Raw genomic sequence first — 27,586 nt, forward strand, 5'->3', positions numbered from 1 at the left:
CGAGACAGACTGGAGACGTTTCATCATGCCGGCTTTGTTTTTGTTGAGGTGGGAATTATATTATAGGGAAGGAAAGGATTTGAGTTATGCAGGTTATTTATTCTCAATAAATAAAAAAAAAAAGCAGGCTCCGTCTATTAAGGTTAAATTACACAGATTAGCTCAACACACTTAGCATTTTAAAACCCTGTCGCCAGAAAAAAGAAATGTTGACATACGTTGAATGTGTAAATAAGCATGGGATGATATGAAAATGTTATCCTGGCCAAAGTAAAACAATAATATCCTGATTAACATATGCTTAAAAACGCAATCAGCAATCACCCTACCTTACATTTTTGTTAAGAAATACATATTTTTATTTCATGGGACACGCATCTTTTTTTTAGAGAACATCCGTTTTATGTGGAAAACAAACAAATAATCTTAAATAAAGTAATTGCAAGTCACGCTTTCATAAAGGACAAACAACAAATAGTGTGATTCTGTTCTTTCTTATGTGATGACTCCTGTGTTTTATGCAATGCAGCATTTTACCTAAAAACAATTCATAGACTCATGCAAAAGTAATTCCTCCTAATCATCACTCATGACCCACTACAAGTGCATGTCAGAGTCTGTACCTGCAGAGACTCTTTCCCTTACCTTCTCATGTTGCTGTGTTGGTTTCTAGGCGTCAGTTTTTGGTCAGTGGGTGTGAAGCCCCCCAGCCAATAGCAGGCGAGGTCGGGACTTAATCAAAACGTATGACCAGGTCCTTTGCTGTCTCCTTCTCCTCTGCTATCTGTCTGTTTCATGGATGTATAAAGAGCTGCAGGTCAGTGTGTCTCTTTGACCCAGAGCGGGGATGAGAGACACACACACGTACACACATACACTATACAGGCAGAGCAGAGAGGCCAGGACACGGCGGAGTCGAGCGGACAGGATGAAGCAGCACCTTCGTGCAGGGTTGTGCAGAGGTCTGGGTCGTGTTTGTTTGTGTTTTGCAGTAAGACAGTCAATAAAATTTTTTTTATTTGATCTGATTCACTGCTTTGTTTTCACTAACGCCACTTGCTCTCTTTATTCACTCTGTAGCTTGCTGGCTCACAGCTCGCTCCGTCGCTCGTTGAGCCGGGGAGGACGGGCGCAACTCTGAATGATGCTTTTACAAACACCAACCAGCAATGCTGAATCAGCACCTTTTAAGTCAAGCTCTATTTTCACTTCTCTGCCGTGATAGAGAGCTAGACAGCTTTTTATAAGTCACTCGTGATGATATTTACCATTATCCCAACAATGGAAATTCATGATGATCAATTTATTGAGAATTGTTTTATTGCAATCCGCTATATAATCCTATCTCGTCCCATCCTTATTCATGAATACGTTTCATATAAGCCTTGTATCACGCTAGTTAGTTTTATGCAACATAACTTCTTCAGAAAAAAGATCATGGTCAGTGGAAAGATAATTAACGCAACAACGTAACGCAACAATGTAGCGCAACAATGTAGCGCAACAATGTAGCGCAACAATGTAGCGCAACAATGTAGCGCAACAATGTAGCGCAACAATGTAGCGCAACAACGTAACGCAACAACGTAACGCAACAACGTAACGCAACAACGTAACGCAACAACGTAGCGCAACAACGTAGCGCAACAACGTAGCGCAACAACGTAGCGCAACAACGTAGCGCAACAACGTAGCGCAACAACGTAGCGCAACAACGTAGCGCAACAACGTAACGCAACAACGTAACGCAACAACGTAACGCAACAACGTAACGCAACAACGTAACGCAACAACGTAACGCAACAACGTAACGCAACAACATAACGCAACAGTATAACTAGCGTACTTTGTTATGGAACATTACGTAATTGGCATTACAGCCTTAGTTGACAAACTCACCATCTATGGTTTCACCCGGGACACCTCCAGTGGTCTGAGATGAAAATCCTGTTTTTGTTTGAGCCATCCACCACAATTCCAACCCGCCCTTTGTGGACTTTCGCGCTCTTCATACTCGTTATTATAGCACGTCACTTACAATTGCTCTGCGCATCTCTTGTTGTAATATTACTTACTACGCCCGAATGCAATAACGTATTTGTGGTTTGCAGAAATGTACAATGGCAACATTTTCCCCTGGCGACTGGGCTGGGATTTCAAAATTGTTGAATTCCATATTCTTTCTATGCTGGATAACTGCAGCCGTCACTGCTGACTATGCTTTTTCTTTTTCCTTTCTGTGGATATGCATGTCAGATTTTTGCTGATGTGTTTGACTTCGGTGCCATTTTATCAGCACCGGGAACCTGTAGGGCGTAGGAAAAAAAATGTCTTTGTGTGTGTTATTACTTGTTTGTCTCCAAGGCCACATGCTCAATTTAGAAAACTCAAAATGAGCATGTGCGTGGATGATCTGCAGCAGTGTACATCAACACAATCATGCTTACAGTACTCATTCATCTCTTATTAATGCAGAACCTTCCACATTTATGCACACTCTGCCCTTTACTGCTCTGCATGTCATTCCTTTAGGCACTTTCATGATATCTTCTCAATACTACAAGGCAGGGCATACCTTTGGCCCTCATTTATCAACCACTTTAATGTGGAAAGGAGTCCTTTTAAGGACTAAATTAACTTTCCCTCAATTCTAAAATGTTTAACCAAGAGTCCCGTAGGGAACAACTTGCAGCTCTAATAAAGAAAAAAGGAGATCTAGCATTCTAGTGAATCTGGCTGTCTTATGGTTTTTGATTTCAGATTTGCCAGAGAAGCATTTCATTGATTTTTTTTAGAGTGATTGATCAATGTGTTTGTTTGCTTTCTTTAAACTATTAATAAACATTTGACAGCTCACAAATCTCCGTAGCTGACAACGTGCTCCTAATTCAATAGCTTATATGGGTAAAAATGCTTTATAGTATTGGACAGAAGGCACAGTTCATGGTGCTTGAATAAAACACTTTTTTTTTTAATGTGCTACCAGTGGAAAGAGCTGAGTCAGCGCCTCCGTCATCAAGCACACACCAACGTAATAACTGCGGTCGAATATATTCTCATTTTATTTATTTATTCATCCCGCTAAAACTTTCATGCAAACCTGAAACTATGTTTCCTCAGTGTTCCTGTACTTTGTGTTTTTCTAAAAATATCAACTATTTTAAAATCTTTAATGTAATCTGTACACTGAGTCGGCTTGTACTGCTGTTTCGTTTCATATCTAAAAGCTTGATTCTTTTGTCCTACCCACAGAAGATGCAGCAGTGATGAGCTCCCATCAGCCTGTAGATGAGTAAAGCACAACAAAGACACGCGACCATCAGCAGTCTGCAGTAACAGTAAGGCCCCATATGTGCTGTTACACACTCCACAGCTGTCTGTGAAGTTGTCATTATATATCATTATCATTATACAGTTTCCAAGTCCCCCTCAGCCCAGATCCTCCCAGTGCACATGCGCCTGCTGATTGTTCTGTGAGTTCCTGTGTGATTATGGGAACAAAAAGCACATCCAGCTCTGACACCACATTCAGCTGTACGTTTTATTGTCAGGGTCCCTTTGCTTTGTGATATAACACAGAACAGGAACGAGGTGACATTTTGATGCCATCCTGCTTATCTTCTTAGCACAGGTTTTTCTCTACTTTAAAGAGCAGCATTCACATTCATACAGTTCATATATATATTAGTGCTGGGCAAGTTAACGCGTTAATTTCGCGTTAACGCATTCGTTAATTAGTGCCGACAATTATTTTATCGCGCATTAACGCATTTTTTAAATTTATTATAATTTTTTTTTAAATTTTTTATTTTAATTTTTTTATTGAAAGACAAGAGACAATGCATATACATAACAACAATAGGATGACAAGAACAGTGGGATAAAAGCCAGCAAACATCCTAGTCAATAATTTTAGTGCACCTATATGCTGAAATTCATGGTAAACGCATTTAATTAAACGGCACAGATCGGGAGCGAGCGAAGGACTTTGAAAGTTAGCGGAAAGATTAACGTGAGACAACATCCGGTTTCTTCAGACCAACATCCGGTTTTCAGAATAAGATGCCAACAAAGTATGAATTATATTCACATTAAGTATAAAACATGCTACCTGCATCTCGTGAACCAAATGTTATTGCCCTTTTGTTCATATAGCAGTACTTTTAAAATAAAAGTGCGCAATACACTACTTTTGAATTCATTATTGAACTTTGCCATAACAATGCGATTAATCGCAAAAATGTGTGTGTGTGATATTTGCTGGAACTGTAAAGGAGTATAGTCAGCTTACATTTTCAACTTTTAAAGGGACAGTACACCCCAAAATCTAAAATACATTTTTATCCTCCAGCGCATACAACGGTTTTGTACAATATCATATAAGTTACTCTTTTACTCTTTTTTTTTTTGCCGTTTTCCTACGAATGCCAGCAACAAGTGTGAATTTCCGCTCATTAAATGCATACGATGTTTTTCAAAATAAACTTCCGTCTCCACAGGAAACAACTTAGTTAGGTTTAGGCATCAAAACTACCTGGTTAGGTTCAGGAAAATATTGTGAAACCCTCAGATTTAGGCAACAGGTTACATGACGAATAAATCAACGTTTACTTCTCATTTGACACGGGAAACAAACACGTCTTTCTGGGTGAAAGATCGCTATTCCTTTTAGTTTTTTGTTGTTTTTTTGCCAACAATTGATATTGATTAACAACACAGCATAAATATGTATTTTTGATTTTGGGGTGAACTGTCCCCTTAAGGATAACCCCCCCAATAAAAACAACAACACACTTGGCATTATGCGTTCACTTGCAGAGAGATTAGCCTCTCTCGAGCTTAAACGCCACCATTAGCATTGCTTTTCCCTGCCGATGAGGCATTCAGGCGTCTGCTCCCTCTCTCCACATGCAGAGTAGTTTCCTTGTTGGCTCACCTGTTGTTGTATCAGACTGCGTTGGGGACTTTGATAACGCCATTTCTTTGAGCACTGTGCACAATGACATATCTTTCCAGCGCTTGTTCCGTCAGTCACTATTTCTGAAGGCTGTGGCACCTGTATGCCAGAAAGTGCTATGTGCTACTATGACAAACCGAACTTAGCTGTTTTTAATATATTGCGCTTTCAGTGTTTACCGCTCATGCCTTTCATATTGATATGCTTGTAAAAAGGCACTTAATGGGAATGTTGTTGTATTAAATCTGGTGGCACCATTGCACTTCATGCAGGTATCTGATTCTGGCATTGTCTTCACTGAAGATCAATCATTAGATGAGTAAATAAGTGACGACAAGGAAAACATTACATATCACACACCCATTTACAGCCAGACTTCACTCACTCGTTGCAGTTCATCGTGGCACGCTTTTACCAGGTGAAAAGGTCCATTACACAGTACTGTGTGTGCCTTCTTCAATGTGAGGCATTATTTCACAGGGCACTCTGAGGACAGAGAGTGATAAAGAGGCAGAGAAAGAAGGGGGGCTGCATGCTGCAAAGTGGGAGCTTTGATGTTTTTCCTGCATTGAGAATGGCAGTGTGTTGAAGAAAATGTGATGTGAAGTTCTTGTTTTTTTGGCGAGACTTCACATGAGTGGCGTTTCTCTTGCTTACCATTTAAAAGAGGGCAGTTTGTATGGTAGCAGGGGGTCTTTTTATCATGTAGATCCCAGCTGAGCTTCTCTGCACTCTTGTGTTGAGTCCCCCGTCTGCTCCTTTATGCACTTACGTTTTCTAAACGAGCGTAAACGTGACCGGGAAAGACTTTTTAAAAAACGTGGTCTTGTATAAAGGACTATGGCCGTGATTGTATGTTAAAGCTGAGGAATGCCTCGTCATGCAGAAACAGCAGTGTAGATTATAAGTAAATTACGAGGTCGATTTTGGCTCATAAACGGCCCGTTGAAATCATTCTTTAAGATTCACGAGTGTTCCATCAGCGTGTGAGTGTTCATTCCCCATGAGATGGCAGTGGGCATTCGGGGTGGAATGAAATAACAATACGCTTGAGGGTCGCGATATTATGTTGTGTGATACTGTACCAATTTTCCAAAACACTGTATTGACTTTGAATTAATCGTTAACATACAAAGGATTCATAACAGAGAGTGGCTCTGATCTCACAGAAACGTTGTGCCACGATGTCTGTTGTCACAGGGACAGGGGTCAATGCAAATGAAGATCGCACTGTTCTGATCCCACATCTTTTTTTTTTTAACTCTTTTTTTTTTTAACTCTTTTTTTTTCCGCATGTGTTCTTCATACTTCAGATTTCTTTCCCCCCTAAAATCCTACTTGTTGGTGTCTTGGATGCAGCGTAAGAATCCCTTCATCGTGGCTTTAGATGATGGCCCTCGACAGATCCGTGCGATGCTTATCCAGACAATTCTGAACCAGACTTATCCATCAGAGCTTGATGAAGAGAAAAAAACAAAACTGTCAAGGCACTAATGGTGAGTCTTGTACCCAAGTCAGTGATGCATTACTTTATAAAATGACACTGATGTGAATGTTAACAACACGGGCTTTTGCTGAAAATGACATTTTCCAATTTTTCTTTGGAAATGGTTCCCAGAGTAAAATCTTAACTTATCTAAAACTAATAAGACTTTTTAATTAAAGCTCTCAGATGTTATCCCTGTGCTCCCTGCTCCGTATTGCCAGAGATATTTGTTAGAAGCACAATTCAACATTTTTGGAAAATATGCTGGCATGCAATACGAGTGAGATAAGAGGATCCATATATCAAACTCATGTCTGTTCATTAAATGCAGAGCTGGAGTCATGATGCGGTTAGCTTAGCATAGCATAAAGACTGACACCAGGGGCGGAATAATGTTAGGTTGGCTCTGTGCAATGTTCAAAAATGCACCCGGTAACGCCTCTTAAGCTGACTCATTTACACAACCCGTACATAAACAGACATTTGTTGTGAGGGGGAATCGTGTGCATGAACTATTTCCTGGGGAAAAAACCCTGTGCAGCTGTAGTACAGATGTGGATGAAGGTTCTGGTCTCTGCACAGGCACAGTGGTGCCAAATCTGTCAAAATCAATGTGATGGCAAGACTTGGGGAAGCTTTGCACCAGCACTGTTGTTTGCCAAGAACAAAGTTCCCTTCTACATTTTTTCAATGTTATGCTTCACAAACATAATGAGGCTAAACTGAGTCCTACTTCACTTTGTGATTTTAACACAACCCGTGTCACAGAATTATAGCTGCAGTAGTATTAACTCGTTGGTTGGAAATTTCAGGAAATTGTTAACTTCGTGTAATTGTCAAGTTAGATTAAGCTTCGGCATTACAGTGAAGACTCCACTTATTAGGCCGGGACACCACACCACTGAAAAGGTCTTTATTGCAGTGATTGTAATGGGATTTCTCTTTTTGAAGCTTTTTTCAGGGTTACTTCCTCTTTTCCTCAATATTTTTTTTCCCCCTTCTCGGCTTAGGTGCTTATCTTAATTGGGTTTTCGGTGGCAGATACTCTGGATTCTTTGGGGACATTTATTTTCATCAGTGAAGCACCATGTAGCCCTTTTAGCCTTTTAATTGTGATTCGGAGCAAGACAAAACTTCACTCTTAACATGTAGGTGTGTATTTTCATTTTTTAACGACCAACTATCGAGAAGAACTGAAATATGTCAGGAGTTCAGATTGCACCTCGGAGCGACGGTACATGTTAGTGGTCATTTCACTGTCTGGACTTCAACACAGGCCCTTGGGGTTTATTCTGATAAACACAGTATGACAAAGAAAAGAATCTACTGAAATGATAGATCATTCTCTAGAGTTAAATAATACATGCAGAAATTCTCGCTACTGGGGATGTTTGCTTGGCTAATGGAGTTTTTATTTATTCGGTCTTTATTTTTTATATATTTATTTATATATTTATTTATATATTTATTTATATATTTATTTATATATTTATTTATATATTTATTTATATATTTATTTATATATTTATTTATATATTTATTTATATATTTATTTATATTTATTCAGGCGGTCCACAGTTGTGAGTGACTGACGCTACCTCATGTCGTTTTCACTATGATAGACACATTTCATTTAGCATTCTAAACACTGGCCTGGCACTCCGGTCCAATCAGTTTGCCGGGTCCCGATGGCCAGCTGGGGCCTGACACTTTGTGTGAAATGTGTTTCTTAAGACGGCAAATGTCCTTTACTTGTGTGAACTCTCTGTGTGGATTGAATAGCTGAACCACTGCCAACTGGGTTTCAATACAATTGTGCTCAACACTTTCCTCCCTTCATAACTTGTATCCTCAAGAAGCATATTAACATTTTTTTTAGGCATTATGTTTTCCCTCCGCGTGTTTGGTCCTTTCTCGTGAACGCGATATCCGAGCAACGACTGGAGGGAATTTCTTCTTTCTGTTTGCAATGACCAAATGCATTGTTGTGTTTAACCAGCAGGAGGCTACAATGCACTTCCAGTGCTGGCAATTTAAAGAAGAAGAAGAGGGCGAAATCAAAACAACACACTCGTAAAAAATATCTCTCTCTGCATTTTCAGACGTCGTGGTCAACGCCAGCTTATTTAATTTGAGTTACTGGAGATGAGAAAAAGGAGGGGAAAAAACGAGAGCTCCGGTTTTGATGATGTATTTCCCAGGTACGTCCTTGTCAGGGACGCATCAAGAGGCATTAGCATTTACACTAAAGAAGACGAGTGGTCTAAAAGCACCCCCGGCAATCTGGGCAAGTGGTTCGTGCTCATTTACACTTGTAAATGGAGCTGTCCACTTGTGAGCCGACCACTCAATACGCATGTTAGTGCCAGGTGTAAACAGGGTCTATGTCTGGTAAATGTACACGTACAAAATTGGGAGCTTGACTTTGGCTGTCCATCCATCTAATATTGCTTCTAAAAGTCTAAGTCACTACTGGTCTGATTTTGAAAGAACCTGGAGGGATTAAGCACCTCTGAATTTACACGATTTAAAAGAGCTAATGGGCTTAAAAGAGGCACCTCGAGAAAAGGTCAGAATTTGTAACTCAGACGTTATTAATCATAACTTGTCCAATTTAATGTAATATAGACAGATAGTCAATTTCAGTTCTCTTTCGGTTCCAGCTGGCCTTTATAATATTACAGATTATCCTTAAGGGTTTTATACTACATAACTGACTTTTAACAATGAGTTAGTTATGTCATCGTTGGCATTCGATGCTGGTGACAAAACCTGAATCGTGCAGTGCTTTATAAAAGCATGGGACCTTGTTAGAGTAGAGAACCCACTATACTGAGACCAATATACTTGGAACAACAAAGCCATTGAGAGCCCTGATTTACCATTAAGAACTGTAAGTATTAGTGCTTGTTATAATAACAACACAACAGGGATTGCGCTATGTTAATTTTGTCTGATTCTATTGAGACTTTGTTCTTCTGAAAATGGCAGAAAAATGTCTGCTGAATGCCAAGATTCTTAGTAAAAACACTGAATGATGTAAATGTAATTCATTTGACAGTTAAAGCTTTTGTTTGGGTTGTTTTTCGGCTCTGATCTTGTCTCTACCACTGCCTGAGGGTAATGTGGCACTTTAACTGCTAAATGCACCACTATGCTCAACAGCTATAGTCACTAACTTGTTTTTCTCCGTGCTGGTTGGTGCTGAGCAGGAAGTGTACAGTGTTTATCAGAGCCAGGCAACCACTTCCATGTCTGAAAGGTGAAGCCATGATGGGAGTGTCTTAAACTTGAGTTATTTTTAATGGCCTTCAGATTGCGACTCTGTCTGATTGTATAGAGGTCTCTAAGAATCTCGTATGATTTATTACCTCAGCAAAAATTGTAGTTCAAAAATGAGTTCATGGTCCCGATCGTCTTCTTCAATACGGCATGATGTGCATTTAATAGATATTCCAATTAGAGTACAATAGATGTTAGAGCAGGGTATGCATCAGGGACTTGGCTTGCTGGTGATTGACAAGTCGCTAAGTCAGTTGTACTTAACGCCACCTTCTTGTGTCACTTATGGCTGCTGCAAAACCAAGATGACGACGGCCAAAATGACAAAATTGAAGCTTCAAAACTGCACTCCATAAACCAATTGATTTCACAGGGACTCGTCGACTATGATCGCAGCTTGTTTGCTTGAAACAGCTGGCTGCTGTGGCTCGAAACAACGTCAATGAGAGTGGAGTTTACGGGAATGGAAAACGATATCATTGAAATGAAAGATGCCAAAAAATCATTATTTTTCATAATAGAATTATGATTTTTTTGACTGTTGCAATATTAGCTGTTAAAGTTTTGAGTCACTCCAACGAATGGTTTTATTTATAGTGGACATTAATCTTCCTGAAATGACTGTTCAGCAGATATCTGTAACAGGTTTCACATCTCCGTGGCACAGAATAGAGCTTTGAGAAACATGTTTTACATCAGAATTCAGAAATGTAGTACTGTTGGAATTAGTGGAATTAGTTTTCTCCAGATTCCTGCTGGACAGAGACAAAAGGTGAATTACAAAAACAGTTTAATTAAAACAACAACAACAACAAAAAAGAAGTAGTTATATTCAAACCCCCAGTACAGCATTACAGCAGACATCACACGACCTTTTGAGCGGTGTGTAGCTCCGCAGTGACAAGATGAACATTAGCCGTAGCCTTGTACCTTGCGATATTGCGAGGCTCGTCTCTTTTAATTAGCCTCCTGGTGTAGATTCAGCAAAAAAAGGTCAGTTCATGACCTATTGAGTTATTCCTGTTGGACAGTTTGAAGGGAAATTGATTTCAGTGTGACATGTTCCTTTTCTTTAAATGAATGTCAATGCACTTCGCCTTCCAACAACTAACTGCATCATACATAGTTTACAATGAGAACACACACTGAGATGTGAACACGTACACTAAAGCTTCAGAGTTCAGTCTATAGATTGCTCCCCAGGTGACATTATGTTTTACTTATAAACAGGAGCGAGCAGCCATGTCGGGTATAAAGAAGCCAGCTTCCTCCATCTATAACAAAAGCCCACAACATCGAGGGACGTCCAACTGATTTTACCCGTTATCGCATTGCTTCTTCTGTGTTGACATTGATGAATGGAACGGGACAGTGCTCTTGAAGTCTAGTTGCAAAACTAGATGGCAAAGTAAAAAAAAAGGAAAAAGAAGAACTGCTAATGGCATGTTATTGGCAAATCACGACATTGAATTTTTTATTTTACAGTGTAGCCAGAAATGTAAACTGATTTTGTACATACCTTATAAGGCTTCAAATCAAGGGCAGGTCTCACGCAAGTCAATTCAACTCAACTTTTTGCTTGTGCTAATGTAGTTAATGTCTAGCGAGCGGTAGCAGCGGACGGAAATGATTGCACTCACTCTTGACTGTACTCGTCAGAGGGCTGGTGCAGGAAATGTCAACAGAAAACATCGCTGGCACCAAACGTTACTGCTTTGCTTTACTAGTTTCATGGAACACAGATCATGCGGAGTCTGCAAATCTCAATGTAAAATCCTCTGAGATGCTTCTCATTGAGATGCACATTCCTGCTTCTCCACCCACTCCCCCGCCCCCACGCCATCCAAGCCAGGACTCAAATAATTAGACCCTGGATTCGTGCAAATGTGTAAACCATAAGGACGGTAAACATTAGTGCTGAAGTAGTTGGTAGCGGCATGAAAGTCCTTGAAATCTTCTGTGTAATTATTTTTTATAGTGTCAAACTGGATTTTTTTCTCCTTGTACATTTTGCTGCTGAACATGAAATATGAAGGAGAGAAAAAAAAAAGTATGAATCCGTAGCCTAGTTACTAAACAAAGTCTGAAAGGATGACTCATTTGGTATTGTTTTCAGCTATTGACCTAGATGCGTTTGAGTTGTTGTGTCTGCCATGCTTCCTTGCTGCTGATATAGGCAACCACACATTTAGACACCGTATATACCCAGACAAATAAGTGAAAAAAATGTGTTATGGATATCAATCCTAGCTTAAATGTCTTCACTTCCTCTATATATAATGCAGCATTTTTCCCCTCACTTTTTCCTTATTCCTTCACAGTTTTACCAATGGCTGTGTAGCATCAAGGGCCCCACTTCCCTTATCCCACACCAGCTGTATTAATACAAGACGCAAACATGACATGATACAGGGCAGTGAAAAGAAAAACCCTCGACAAATAAAGTGAAGAGAACAGCCCAAATCCTGTGACCCTCCCAGTTTTAAATGCTCTCTCAGGCAGAAACCAAAGGTCTGCTGGCCAGCAAAAACACACCACCACCCAAGGCCCTGACCGAGCAAAATCTCGAACCAGAAACCATTTAAAGAACAAGAAATGTCCTACTGATTTGAATAACCTTTGTAAAGTTACAAGTGCTTGTAACCTTTTTTTTGTTGTCTTTTCCCAAACAATGATTATCTGAAGCCACTTCTTCCTCCGAAGGTGCAACATGCCACATTCACAGAGTTCTACAGCAGCTCTTTGAAGTCCATGAGCAAAATGCAAAGCACACTCGGCACTTATGTTTTCACATCAATGCTAATACAGTCATGAATTCATCTGGGTCGAGGGTACGATCGTTATATTAGGATGAATGTCTCCATTGTTGTGGAACCAGCTTAAGGCCAATATTTAAAATTCCTCTTCGCTCTAGCTGTGCATCGCCAACATTTTTATGAAGACATGCAAGCCGTCTGTATATTATAGTTTAGCAACCTCCTTTTCATCCTTTCCGAATGGAGATTTCTCCGTTATCACAAATTTGTTCTTCTGTAGTGTCTGTCTTTGTTGAAAAGGCCCATGCATTCTTTTTGACTCTTCCATAAGTGGTCAGTTGCCCTTCCTTAAGTAGTTTGGTTGTGAAGCCAATGAGGAAGTGCCTTGAACTTGAATTCTTTCTAATGATCACCAGCAGAGGGGGATTCCTCTGTTTGCAAAAAGCAGTCTGATTGTGTAGAGTGCTGCAGGAATAAGTCCTAAAACCCAGAAATGAGTCAGCATTTTTGCAGCTCCGGTTCCCTGTCTCAAAGTCTTTTGAATCTTTCAATGTTATTTTTTAGATAAAGTATGTGGTTAACACATGTTTTATGATTTTTATGTTTTTTTCTACGACATAGTTGTGTGTGTTTTTGCCCTGGAACTTTAAACCTTTTTCACAGTGTGTTTTTCATTGAAAGTTATTTGGAATCTTTTTGGTCACTCGAAGCCTGACGAGATCGAGTTCTGTATGATATGTTTTCCAGCGATTCTCACCTGATCTGATGACATCCCGAGAATCCAGCTGTCGGGCAAAGGTAACAAGGAAAGGAGCTTTTAGATGTGGAGATGAAAATAAACGTTCAGGTGTGTTTGTCGGCTCAAACATTGTGCTTTTTTTGCCCTCTGGTCTTCGCTCTGATGGTTTCCCAGACATGTCATCTCTTATGTGATAAAATAAGGACCATCAAGTGTCAGATTTGAAAGTGGTTTAACACCATTTCAGCTGCCGGGACAAACACTTTTGAGCGCTGAATGTTTCTGGAGTGTGGTGGAAGAGGAAAGGTTATCATTACTTTGACATAATCCCACAGGGGGGCTTTTAAGGCTTTCTGTTGGGAGGGGTGTTGTGACTTTTTTACTCCATAATGTTTTGAGCCATACCGCTGTTTTGATTGATGCCAAGATGTTGACCTGAGGCTGCTGCCAGGACACATAGTGTGATGATGAGTCACATACTTCGGCGAAAAGGGTCAGACTGCAAACCTCTTGCACGTTGGCATTAATAGGTCATCTCGGCTGTGCCACGGTGCATCTAGGTGGAACAGTTCCTGTGGAAAGGGGTCTCTCTCTTTTTTTTTTCTTTTTACATTGCACATGCAACCCTCAAAAACGATTCCTTTCGGACGAACTGTGGGCGGAGGAAGTGGGATTTGAATGTCAAGTATCATGTGTCTAGGCAAAAGTTTCTTGTTGAGTTTGCAAACCCCATCAGTTCTCTGCAGTCTTTAGTGTACCACCATCTGGCCCACAGCTGAAAACTATTAAGATCGGCTGGAACTTCCTCCGCTCTATTCCTCCCCAGTTTGAAGACGAGTAAGTAGCTTTTTATCTCAGCTCTGTTGTTGTTTGCATGTTTCTCTCCATAGAAATGTCTTCTTTTTCTTCTTCTTCTCTAGCGGTGTGATAAAGTATGTCAGGGCGCTGCATTTGATCTGAAGGAGTTCAAGCACCAGGCTTTGAGAGGACAGTTCTGGCTTTTAGATTAGACTCCGAGACACCACGGGTGATTCAACTGAGGAATTCTGGGACTAAATTCATAAACAGATTGGAGTTGCGATGTCTAATGTGCCGCGCTTAGCCAAGCAAGATTCCAGAGCCGGGGAAGAAAACAAAGGATCTTTGTTGATTTGCTTTCTCTGAGGCATTCTGTTGGGACCTCGGTGCACGCTCTGCTTCTAGTCCATGTTAAGAGCTCGCTGCCTTTTTAGCGCATATGGGTCAGATTAGTGACTGGCTGAGAGGCATTTATAAATGGGAATGTTAACTTTGTCTGTCTTTTTCTTTTTTAATAAACCTACTCAAACATTAACTTTTGTCAAACCTCTGCATTTGGAGTCATTCCCATTTGTTGTTTGGGGCTTGAGAGAGAGAGGGAGGACTCCACGGGGTCAAAGTAGGTCACACTCATTCCCAGAAAGAGTCGCTCCGAAGATAAATTCCAAATGTTTGAGTCACCGAAGGTGAATGGTTAGACTACGGACATGGCTTTTGCTCTGCTGTTTAGAGGCTGATATTACAAGAATGTAAAGTGTTTGCTTACGCTTTCTGCAAAAAGTTGAGAAACACATTTTGGACTGCATAGTGTGTGTTTTGTAGACCTAAATGTTACATGTTGACATTTATATTCTAACGCTGATTGAAGTGTCTTTTTTTTCCTGATGTTCAGACTGAATGTCTGGTACCTTCTGTAACCGCATTCTGCGGTTTTAATCACCATTCCATTGTGGTTCGTGTGCCCATTTCATTTAGTTAATGTTGGAACAAACTGAATTATGTCGCATAAACGGATGCTCAGTCAGGTGTGGACTCTGTCTGGACTGTTGGGAGACTGTGAGCACATTGTGTCTCACCGTGTCTGCGAGTACACACACACTCTTCAAGAGAAGAATTGACCAGACCTAACCTGGTGCTTCCACTGCAGCTGGCAAACATCGAAGGAAGACTGAGGGAGTTTGCAGCTCAGTGTTAAGTCTGTGTGTGTGTGTGTGTGTGTGTGTGTGTGTGTGTGTCTTGGGGTCGATAGTTCTCCCAAGGGGGTGCTGTTGATTCACCAGACAGGAAGCTATTAAAGCAGGCCGAACACTGCCAGCTGCCAATCAAAATGAGTGACATCACAGTCAGGTGTCAGGAGAGGGGTTGCATTACACCTCAGAGTGTCACAAACAAACGGAAAGCTAGCCAGACTCTGTCCGCTGCCAGACATTTCTGCAGCGGTTGCCAAAGTGAGAGCGGCATTTTGCTTTAAGGGCTTAAAGCTCTTAATGGCGACTTTCAGCGACGTCTATAAGCCAATGCACAGGACCGGGATTGGGGTCGGATATAGAAAGCCTGATCAGTTTCCAGTCCTTTTGTTTGTCGCCAACTAATTTACTGCGAGATTGCCAGCTTTCGTACACGCCTCGTGTCCTGGAACACAGCTCCAGTGGGAGTTATTTCACTTTTTTATGAATAGCCTTTTTTTTTTTAAAGCAACATTCTCAGGTGTACCACACCTCTGCACTTGCTTAAACATATGTTTTTTATGATTCATGGTGGATATGAGGGGAGGCAGTCAAGATCCCCTCCATACTTCCTCCCACATAAGATTCCTACTGATGACTCTCTCTCGCTAGATTTATAAAAAAAAAAGTTATATAAAATACAAGAAACCCATTAAAGGGAAGTCCGATTTTTCCTAATTCAGTGCAAATAATATCTATCTTGCTTTGAAGACGGTGCACTTGAATCCAAAAGTGCTGGTTCTCTAAACTGCTGAGGCCAAGGTCATAATTTGGCAGTCCAGACACTGCTGAGTAGATCTGCAGAATCCACCCTCCCCTTTCTCTGGTGAAATGTAAACAATAGCGGTGTCCTGGTTCATCTGCCCGTGCAAACGTCAACAGCAGCATGTGCGACCCGTAAATACGGAACACAAGTTGTCTTTTTTTTCAGCAGAAAAGATATTCTGTTTTTGCTAGACTGAGGAATGTCCCCGTCCCCACCCTGAAGCTTGTTCCGTTTAACTGTTCTGGAGCCCTTTCCAGGGCCTCTGTTTCCAGTAAAATATCCCCTTACTGTGAGAACCCACATACATTGTACTTGTATCCGCAAACTACATTTCCCTCAATTATACGCCACATATAGTTATGTACAGTCTGCAGCTAAGCTTTTCCTTTTTTTTTTTTTTTGGAGACAGTTGCTTATCATGGCAGGGCCTGTTTAATGCAAAGTTTGTCTCCAGCTCTCCCCAGCAGCAAGACAAGATTTGACTCAATAGCATGACTCCGTCATTTCGCAGTGGCTCCTCACTGCTACTCAGCCAAAGCTAATGATCCTTTAACCTCCCATGTTACAGCCATCGATTAGTTTTCACATTCTTCAGTTTTTATCTTATTTCTCAGCCCCAAGGACTATTGTTTGCTAATGCATTTCATATAACAGCTTATTTTCTAAATGCCACCGTTTATGTCACGCTCATAATTGGTGTATCCGTGCTTCGTAAAAGGCACTATGCAGCATAAACTCCCTCAGAGTTTGTTGCAGTGGCAGGTGATGCAACAAGCCAAGATGTATGGCGAGAAGCACCGACAGCATGAGAGGAAGGATGGAGTACCAACCATCTAAAATGTGCTCTCATTTGTTACATTTCAATTTTCCAATGTAACCCAATAACATTAAGTGTTCAACCTAAACATGTAGAAGGCAATGAGGCACAACAGTCCACGTGCGGGTATAAAAGAAGTATATTTAGTTCCATCTGGTTCGGTAGGACCCCCTTTGTATCGCTTCGGGTGTGCGCATCACTATGTGTAATGCTTGAGCAGATATGAGCTCTGACTCCCGCTTCTGAGGTTATCAGCCAATTAAATGGCTGTTGACAACGCGACCATAGATTTTAGGTGATCATTGATTATCATTTATTGGTAAACGTGATCAACGCAGGGAAGGTTCAAAAGTGTTAGCTTACGAACATACAAACACAGGACTTTCACCCAGTAGGCCGCTGTTTGTGTCCCATAGTGAAACCAAAAGTCAGGAGTATTGACCGACTGCATATTCTACATATATTCCTACTTTTTGTTTCTTTTTATGCGACTAGATCTAATAAATCCAGGATGTTCATGTTTGTATCTTTTCAAAAAGTGTAGCAGTCTGTCGTGGCTACAAGATGTTGGCCGTTTCATTCCAAGGCATGAGCAGGATTTGTTTTCCACTTTCACTAGAAATGAGTAAGAGCTCAGGATTCCCTTGATAAATGGAAAATACCAGATATGGAAAAATGTAATTCATTTTCTTAATTGCCCAGCTGCACCTTCATTTGTTCGCAAAGATTGATGGCTGTTAACGTGGCAGCCCTTGCATATTCGTTCACAGAAAAAGAGTAGAGAGTATGGATTGTGGAGAAGGCTGACGGCTTCCTCGTCCTGGACAGCGTGTCCTTGCAGTCACTCTGGACGACTGAACTCCCGTGGGGAATTGATGTAAAGGCTTGAAAGCGGTCAAAGCATAGTGTCACATTCTAGAGATGGGGAGGTGGGCATTTTGAATTTGTAACAGAAACGGCTTCCTTTTTTCTGTAAAGCAGCAGCAGTGTTAATGTACTGTGCCAGTGTCTCTGTTAAAGCACAACTGGGCTGCTAGGGGCTGCAGCATTAATCAAATATCAATTGCAATCACAATTTTGGCTTCCCACAATTAAGCGTACATGCTCGGGTGCGATATTGCTGTTTAACATGTGTGGTCTGCTGCATATCAAGATCAAGCACTGCCTAAACTAACAGCCGGCCACCAGCCGGTGACCTGTGAGGAACCCCTCCAGAATCGTAAAGCAGCAGTTCAGATTAGAAGAGTTAGACACTATATTTGACTCTTTTTGCCCATCTGCTCTCTACAGAGAGCGGGCGCGTCTGCCCGGGGAATTCAAAAGCTGAGGGTCAGTTATGGCCGCTTTGTGTGGGAGCATGCTCTTGGCGGTGATGGCTGACCCTCGTCGAGCTCCAGTGACCTGTACACAAACACAAACCAGTCGGAGACGTTATTTCACATGGCGTTGTCCAAGAAGAGAAGAGAGAAAAATGAGTCTTTAAACAAGAATGGACAGACTCTTATATCTTCATTCTTCCCACGGGCAGTTTTAAAACCAGTACGTCTCACATGTTCAGAGACCACGAGACAATGCACAAATCTTTTGAGCAAACGTACCCACTCGCATCCGAAGTGAAGGCACAGAAAATAAACAGTCTAAGAGCCAAGTATGATCCGAATCCTAACACGTTAATTCACTGTCCAACAATGATGCTAACAGAGAGGAGAATGGAGCTGAAACAAGTTGTTTTAATAACCACAGATATAACGTCAGACCCTGCACACACATTTCGTAGCACAACCTGGAAGTGAAAGCACTGCTCTGTTTATTTCAATGTGAAAGTGCGACAGAAGAGAAAATGACTTTGAACACAGTCTACACTCTCTTTTTATCCAGACTATATCGCTACAAGTAGAATAATGATGTAAGGCAATGTTGTTTTTTGTGAGATCATTTTTATTACTGACATAAATCTGGAGATGATGACTAGTTAGAAATCACTAAAGGTCAGCGTTGACATCTCTTGTGATGACTTGGCTTCATGGGTTTAGTTTCAGGTTCTTTGCCTTGTTACTGTGTGTGTAGCTGGATGTGTGTGTATTGGTGATATATGTGACCTTGCAGCATTTTGACAGAAAGATATGCGCTGGTTCTGTTAGATTAGAAAATAATAAACAATGTTACATTGTACTGAGCCACACTATTGTAGTAGAATGACAGCCTCAGCCAGAGATGATGAGTATGATGAGGCCCAGTGGTAAACAACTGTAATGCAGACGGCCCGGGAGGTTAACGGGAACACATTCTGACAGCTCAACATTGCTTCACTCTCAGAGGGTGGGGATTTTTTTTGCAGAAAGAAACATCAGACTCGATGTTTTTTTTTTTTCAGACATTCTGCCATTTTAAAAGGAAGTTTGAGGTCAAAGCCATTTTTAACTCGCTTCTCCCTGCTGCTTTTCCAGGTGGATTATAGGCAGACACTCCGGAGGGACCTCGGAGACGCACATTTTCCACTATGAACCGCGCCTTCAACAGGAAAAAAGGTGAGCAGAACTAACTAATGCTTATTTAGCCTATGGAACTTGCTATTGCCTGATTTAGCTACAACCTTGCCAGAGGCTGCACAGACTCCCTGAGACGACTGAGACGGGAGCACTGTCGTGTTGGACGAACACAGATCGCTCTCTGTCACGGGACCTTTTTATTAGTTGCAGCAACACAATAAAATGTCAAGCATATTTTAAGAGAAATTTTGAAATGTTGCAAGAAAGAAATTTAAATTAGGTCAACAGTGTAGTTCGGTCAGTGCTAAATGCTAGGCATGGCTGTAATCAGATAGTCAACAGTGTAGACGAAGTACAGGTCGCGACGAACAGGAAACAAAAGAGGTCAGCTTGGCCATTTAACCCATGAACGATAGAAACGTCCTCGGCAACTTTCTATTGTTCTTTCAATGAATACTTTTAATCTAGTACTGACCATGTTTCATGCTGTCCAGAGACGAAGACAAATTAATGCAACGATTCTAATGCACCAGCAAGGGCCGTCGACAGAGGAGACAGTTCATCATTCATGCGAGTTAAATGTTCCCTAAGTCAGAATTTATTTGGCAAAGGCGTTTCCATTATCCATGAAGGCAAAAGACTCCTCAGGCGAGCGTGAACACTTTTTTGCGCAATTTATCGAATTTCGTTTTTTCCATACAGCATATCTATTCCGATGTTTCAAAATGTGAATGAAATACCTGACTGGATACATGGATAGTGATATGAAGTTACTACATCACTTACGCTCTATTCTATTTGTTGGGCCTGGACAATGATCCCCTTTCTTACAGTAGTGTCCTAAGTTTAAGTGGAATTGCACAATTAAGTGGGGCACGCCACCATTTTAACAAATTCAGTTTAGTTCACTCGTCACAAGGAGTAAGACTATAATGTATAATGTCCTCTGTGGCTCTGGAGGAGCTTTCCTAAGTGTGAAAAAATAACCCTGATAATATCATCTAAAAGTTACATTTTTTAACAGAAGGTCTGCGTTACAAATTGGCAGTGTGGGGTTTGAGAGATGCGGGCATTAAGGGGGCATTGGGGTCCGATGAAAGATGTTTTCCAGTTGCATTATGGGGGAATTTAGGATCTAGTGTTTTTGAAGCTTGACCCACTCTAGATACTAACAGTGGGGTTCAGTTTTGTACCATGTCTGGACTCGAGGACTGGAACGGCTTTCTTAAATATTAGCCCCATACAAGCCAGCTATTTGGCAGGACCATAAACTCTTCACACTTCAAAGCTCCAAAATATAAAAAACAAAACTTTGTGATGTTTGTAATTCTGGCTGATGAAACGATTTTATTGGTTAGATAAAAAAATAATGCACTGTGCAACTTAAAAGGCTGTTAACTGAAAATTACTCATTTCCATAAAACTAACTGTCAATACAGGCGGAATACAAAAAAACCACATTAAAACACATGCACCCTGCCGCGCATTCCAGTAAATGTTGGACAGTGAAGGTGGTTGTGCAGCACTGCAGTCTTGAGGTGACCCTTCCCAAATGCAGAGGAGAGGATATTTGGGACTGCAGCTTTTCGAAACAGCTTGATGTGTTTACCACCATCTGCTCCGCTCCCTCCGGTGTGAATCAACAGACCTGGAGAAGCCTTGGACAGTGTTGGGGAAAGTGTCCTGGGCCCAGGTGGTGCATCAGGCTCTAATGATGTCTGGGTGTTATAATTCATTGTTTCCTATTAAGTTCTCCATTTCATGAGCGAAGGATGGTGATCGGGGAGGGCAGATAGTCCCTTCTCACCTCACATTAAGTTTCCCTTTGATTGCGCTAAATGGGAATGGCTCCACTCCTCTCATTTTAACTGGGATTTAATCTCTGTGAATTCCAGCTGATACCAGGGCATACCATTCGCACACATGCCTGTGCTCATACTGTAGGGGGGGGGGGGGGGGGGATTTTGGAAAAGTTAAATAAAAAAATGAAACTAGACTCAACCGTAAAGGTGGCTTTGGGAGCAGACAGATAATGAGGGCCCCTGCAAGAGAAAGAAAAAGAAAATAGGAAGGACAGTTCGACAGACGGTAAACAGCTCCCTCAATATATTCTCCCGGACAGGCTGCCACACACCCGTCCAACTCTTTCCATCTGTGTGGAGCTGCAAACGCCGCACACATTCACACAACTGCCATCAAAAGTGTGTTAAAGCCTTTTTTCACCAAGAGCAGGGGAATCGTTTCCTGACCTCCACCATGCACTGTTGTGTCCCAAGCGCCAAACGGACGCCCGACCCTCAGGCTTCTCTCTAGATTTCATTCCTGCACCAGTTGTTACAGTCGGTCCACGGCAAATGGTGCCAAAAGGTCCACAGCAGATAGCTCGGCTTCCCCCCCCCCTTTCCCAGACAGATAGAACGCCTTTTATTTGAAAGTGTGAACCATAATAGACGAAACATATCTGGAAGCATTCACGTGTATTATATTTAGCCACTGGCATGCGTGCTTAATGGACCTCAGTATTGCAGGTTCCCCCCTGTTGCAAAGACAAAGTGGATGTTATTCAATGTCACTTCAAAGTTTCTCCCCCAAAGATTTTTTTACGCACAAATCTGAACAAAGGACTTCATTACACGCGATTTGAATTAGTGTGTAAATTAGCTGGCATCTTGAACCATTCGTAATAAAAAATAAAAAAAAATTCTATGTTGAGGAAGATAAGCAGATGCATGGTGCAATAATTGAATCACATTAGAGTAGATTTAGATTCGGACCAGCCTGGCAGATTGTTTCTTGTGTCACTATGTAATGATGTGATGACATTTTCCAGTTTCTCTCCCCATATTTGACCTCGGTTGTGAATGAAACGTTCCTGTCAGCTGGAAATGTCATTGGACGTGCAACTTCTTCCTCAGCCGACAACCTCCCAACGTGTGCTGAGCGAAGGTTTACTTTGCTAGTGGTTTCACATGAGATTCATTTATTCAGCCTCTGCTAATAGTTCTCAAAGAGGATAATTGCCTCGTGTTGCTGATGCTGATTGCTCCCTTCCATCATCATTTGTACTTTTTTTTTGATTTTTGGACGAAGGCGACAGGAAAGTTCCGACTCATCTCATTGTTTTCTTTCCCTTCTTAATTTGTAATAGTTAAACTGACAACAGTCAACAGAGCAGTCCAACACGTGTACAAGGCGTTCATGTCTTTGTAATGTTTTACTCTTGGCTGTGAGTGACGGCTGGCACTGACTCGCTCCACTGATTTACCTCCCCCCCCCCCTCTGTCTCCGTGCCCGGCTGTGTTTTGTGGACTCGATCACGTCGAACAGGTAATGCCAACGGGGGTCTTGATCATTTTTATCTCCTGCGTTTATTGCCCCGTGCTCCTTTGGACGTGACTTGCACTGAATAGTTGGACAGAGTCCTGGTGAGCCACAGATTATAGATATTATGTACACCCTGAATAAACCCCACCTTCATGAAGGTTGATTTGACTGATTGGTCACTTTGAAGGCTGTCGTTTGTGGTCCTACTGAATTATATCGTCTGTCATATTAAGTCTAACCTCACTTATAGAAATTGGCACGTTATAACCTCCATAGAGGAGGAATTATTGACAGTATTAGGCTGCATTTGTGTTAGCTTGGAGTACCCAACACAGGAGGCAGAACAATGGTGAGCGAGCTACAAAAAAAAGCAAAAAAATAAAATGGGATTTAGTATGCCATGATCACTGAAAAGTCTCGGCGGGACATAAATGCGCTTCAGTTCCCAGCAACTCTCTGAAGATGCTAATAACTTCACTGTAACTGTGTGTGGCCATTAGGGCTGATCTTTGTTTTTGCACTGAGTCTCATATGCAGAGGAAAAGGGCCAATTTTGCACAAAATATATGCATATTAACCTAACTCTCAATATGAGCAAATAACACCGGAGCAGCACGGTGCATTTCACCCTCTGCAAGTGCTTTGAGAATTACATGCTTTCTTTGTGTCTCATTTGTAGCCGTAATAGCCCACGCAATCCTTGTGGGACTTGCCATCTTGGAGGTACTTTTCCTCATGCAGCAAATATACTGTACTTATTTACCACTCAAGAGGTTTTGTGGAGGTTTCTTACAAATGATTAACAGTCCTGAGTTGGCAAAAGCTGCACAATATGTAATATATACAGTATGTAAAAAAATATATTTATCATCTTGATTTGCTATTTCTTCTGCTATTTTAAGTTTTTCTTTGTTCATAGTGCAATAACAGTGACCAACAGGAAGACACACAGCACTGAATGACATATTGTTGTATGCATGTGTAAAGGTCAGTGTTTGTGTGGGTGGGTGTGTTAAAGACATTGAGGGAAGAACAAGTGAAGGAGACAATATGAACCAAATGAAGGAATGAGAGAAAATAGAAATTAACTTTTATTAAACCTGAGCAATGTGGAGAGATGTTTTATCTATAATAATACCTGTCATTGTACAACAGTTGCTTAATGTTGGTTTGAATACGTGCACAATATAATCATTCCATCTAGGGTAACTGCCACAGCATTCCTAAATTATTTACACCTTCTCCTTCTAGCTCATTGAACAATCTTGAATCTATGAATTTCCAAACATCACAGTGAAGTAACAAGAAGAAAAACAATTTCAAGAAGAAAAACAATTTCAATAATACAATGTTTAATACTAGTAGATAATCACCTCCATCAGTTCTGTTTTGTTTTAGCTTTGGTTTTGTGAATTTATTAGTATTATTCATTAAATTCATGATTTGTTAATAATGACATAATTATATGTTATTCCTTTCCAATGCATATTTTGAATCTCTAAGCATTTTTTTTTTTTTTAAAGAACACAAACAAACCCCATCGCTGTGTTACAGTGACACACCACATACAAACTTTGACTGTAACAGTTAAGTTCATGAAACATTGACTGTGCATGTTATAGTGTCACTCTGTCCCGGTGATGCATTAAAAAAAAACTGCCCCATCCTTTTATCATTCTATCAATGATTGGAAGCGCACACTGAGTCCACAGTGTGGATTCATCAGCGCTGCACCAGTCCGGGTTCATTTCACTGCGGGTCACTGTAATGTGCTGCTGATTGACTGCAGTAATACATATTTTACTATTCTGTCACACCGGCAGATGGTAGCCGAAGATTAGTCATGTTCCGTGAAGAATAGCCTGAATATAATGTGCTGTGAATATACATTAGGCGAGGACAGCGCACCGTTTGCCCTAGATCCTCTTCCAGCAGGGGGAAACCGGAGCTACTTAGGTGTTTTGGTGACACATATTTTCTCAAGTCTACTTATAATCACACGCAGTCACGGTGACTCTAACTTTACTGCATAGTGTTCAACTGCAGGAGCCAAATAAATTGCAGATTCTCCATGTTTATTTTCTCATTTTTTGAAGAGTGACTCATTTCGGTTACGAGATTTAATAGTCTATTGCCGTTTCAATCCCGGCTGATTAGGAATTTGTTTCGGTGCGCTCAGCATCAAAACATATAATCACACAAACGGCACAAACGGCAAAAGCCATGCAGCAAATAGAATAGTGCGACCAGATGGCCACTGCCCTTAAAGTGACACGTTAAAGTGACTGAGTTGTTCATACGACCAGTAAAGCATTAAGCATGCGGATGTGAAGGGCTATTTTGGAAGCGAGATGTTGTAATGTCGTAATAGGAAGGGACTGCATTAACAATGTCAAACCTTTCCGCCGCATAGGGATGTGCTGAAGCTCAGAAATGGTTCGGGAGTACACAGCCAATTGTTTTTTAAGCTGCGGACACACAACTCTTTTCATTGAAATCACAGCTGATAAAACCAAACCGAGTGAGGTGATTGATCGAGCTTTCTGGTGAGGTCACATCTCAGTTGTGTGATATTCACATAACTGTCACTCCTACGGAAAATTAGATGTTGAGGATACGCACGCGCTTTTTAATTTCCTCGTGACCGTGCCGGACACTTTAAACACCAGCCTAAATGATGCTCGGTTCACAAACGTACCCTGGGACTATCGCAGCAGCCATAACTAATGGTCCCTAATGTGATTGGAAACCAGATACAATGATGGTGTTTTTTTTTTTCTCCCATGAATGTAATGTATGCAGGTCTGATTGGAAAAGACACAATGGTGTAAACAGAAGAGTCTGCTCTGTGTCTGCTCTGACCATGCTGCTTTATGCAGCCATATGACATCCAGTAAACCATGATGACTGTTTCAAACCTTTGTCCTTTGTTTGTGCTTTCCACAAAATACAAGTTTAAATCATTCTATTCCAGTCATTGATTTGGTTGGGAGGTCCTTCATCAGGCAGTGAGTAAACAAGAAGAAAAGCAGCCTGGGTAATGTAGTCATCTTTATAGCGTCTATTTGATTGTACAAATTAATTGGTAATAATGACCAGCGATAAAGTTCTGCTTTGATTTCACCTTTTTTGGGAACATAAGTGTGTTCATAGGTGGCAGATTCATTTTTAGGTATTTGCACTGTATATTTAATCATGTTACATTTCCGTTTAAATTGAATAAGATCCCGTTTTTACCGCCGAATTGCATTCGATTGCTTGTGATATTTCCCCCTAATGTACTGTATTTGGAGCAGACCAAACCTCAAGTGACACTCTCTCGAAGGACAGACTGTCATAGCAACATTTTTTGGGTTTCACCCTTTATGTCAAACTGCGGTTGACGCATGGAACCAGATGCATCTTTGTGCCCAAACGCTTCATCTCAAAGTAACGCCGTCCTGCTGGGACTCGGTAGAAGGGTGGTGCGGGTCCTTTCTGCTCGGAGCCCCCTCTGAAGTTGTCTTCTGCATGATGGAGAACTGTGCATACCCAGCATATTCATCGGGTGTCATTGATTGAGCGCTGCGGTGAATTAGGCTATTGCCTGCACCACTTGGTTGGACCCGATAGAAAGTGCACTTACAGCGCAGCACTTAAGCTCTGAAAGGTTAGAGCTGAGCTCGGAGAATGTTAAAGACGGGTGACCACAACACTTAACAATATGAGTTGGACAAAAAATAGTGTCAGGATAAGTAATCTGATAATAGTCGATTAATAACATACTTTATTCCCGGTGTCCTTGTTTTTCACAATAGTGTGGTGAAAGACTGCAAAGTGCGACAAAGGAAGCAACCACACAAGTGGAACGGACATGAGACAATAAACAAGAAGTTGTTGTCTTTGGTTATTTTGGAGGATGCCATCTCCTTAGGCAATTAGTTGCAACATGTAGCTGCTTTGGGAGCAAAGCTCCTGAACTATATCTGGTCTTTGAAAGCGTCTTGTTGACAGATCTTTTTTCTTTCAGTGAAATATTATCTTTATCCTTACTTAGAGTTTTTCAAAGGTGAAGGATATGTTATAATATATACTATATATATATATTTTTTTTTTTTTTTGTATCATTCTTTAGCGGAGTACTTTCTTGGGATGCATACCTCAAGGACTGTGAAGAGCCGTTATCACCTGAATGCCTGGATTCACAGTACAATGTGAGATAAAGGGAGTTACAGCTGTTAGATAAGGAATGTTTGTGATAAAGGCGGAACAGATCAAACCATCAATACATCCACACATTACCGCAGTGTGCTTTACTGGTTTCTTATCCTCGATTGCACCCCAGTACAAATATGCTGTGCGCTATAAAAATGGATTGCTAAAAAGGAATAGTACTGAAGAGGCAACATTTTCAGTGTCATAACTCGGGGATACTTCGTTGAATTTATTCTAAGATAACTCAACTGTCGCAGTGTTATCTGCAGCTGAGGCAGATCATAGTCATCACTGCACCAGAGCCTTTCTTTATTCAGGAATTAGTCTTTATAGTTGACTAAAGGTACACATTCCTTCTTCTTATGTGTGCTTCTCCCATGGTGATTAACGATTAACCATTTATACCCGTCTGCTCTTTTTAATTAGAGCGGGTATCTACGGGAAGCATTGCAGGCTGTAGTCCACAGACTTGCCAATAGATCAGAGGGAAAGAGAGAGCGCCTTCTGTGGCCATAACCTCGCTGATTTGCGGGGTGACATTTTGTGAAAAGATCAGCGGGTCGGATGTTTTTGAAACCTGTTTATGCGTGAAAATAAATCCCAAACCACCCTGAGCCTACTATATGGACAATGAAGCTGTTAAAGAAACATTTAGGTAGCGATCGTGCACTTTAATAAAACAACTATTTTCACTCTTCTATCCTTTCCTCACGGGGACACATAAGGGATGCGATGAAATGACCGATATCGGC

The 27,586-nt window shown here is 41.1% G+C and overlaps 1 protein-coding gene across 4 annotated transcripts in view; it reads left to right on the plus strand.

The window, feature by feature from the left end:
* LOC142964943 (PTB domain-containing engulfment adapter protein 1) overlaps positions 1-27,586 on the plus strand; it is a 69,280-nt gene that overhangs the window by 22,893 nt on the left and 18,801 nt on the right. For 2 of the 4 annotated variants that reach the window (XM_076105564.1, XM_076105574.1), the window contains exon 1: positions 19,313-19,355. In XM_076105564.1, the coding sequence (XP_075961679.1) occupies positions 19,328-19,355 (28 nt within the window). In that variant the 5' untranslated portion in view covers positions 19,313-19,327. Of the gene's footprint in view, positions 1-3,252; positions 3,339-19,274; positions 19,356-27,586 lie in introns of those variants that run through there. The other 2 variants (XM_076105545.1, XM_076105556.1) reach the window with 2 other exon arrangements.

Source organism: Anarhichas minor, unplaced genomic scaffold, assembly GCF_050575085.1.
Source record: "Anarhichas minor isolate MPS153535 unplaced genomic scaffold, ASM5057508v1 ptg000004l, whole genome shotgun sequence".
Taxonomy (NCBI): Eukaryota; Metazoa; Chordata; class Actinopteri; order Perciformes; family Anarhichadidae; genus Anarhichas; species Anarhichas minor.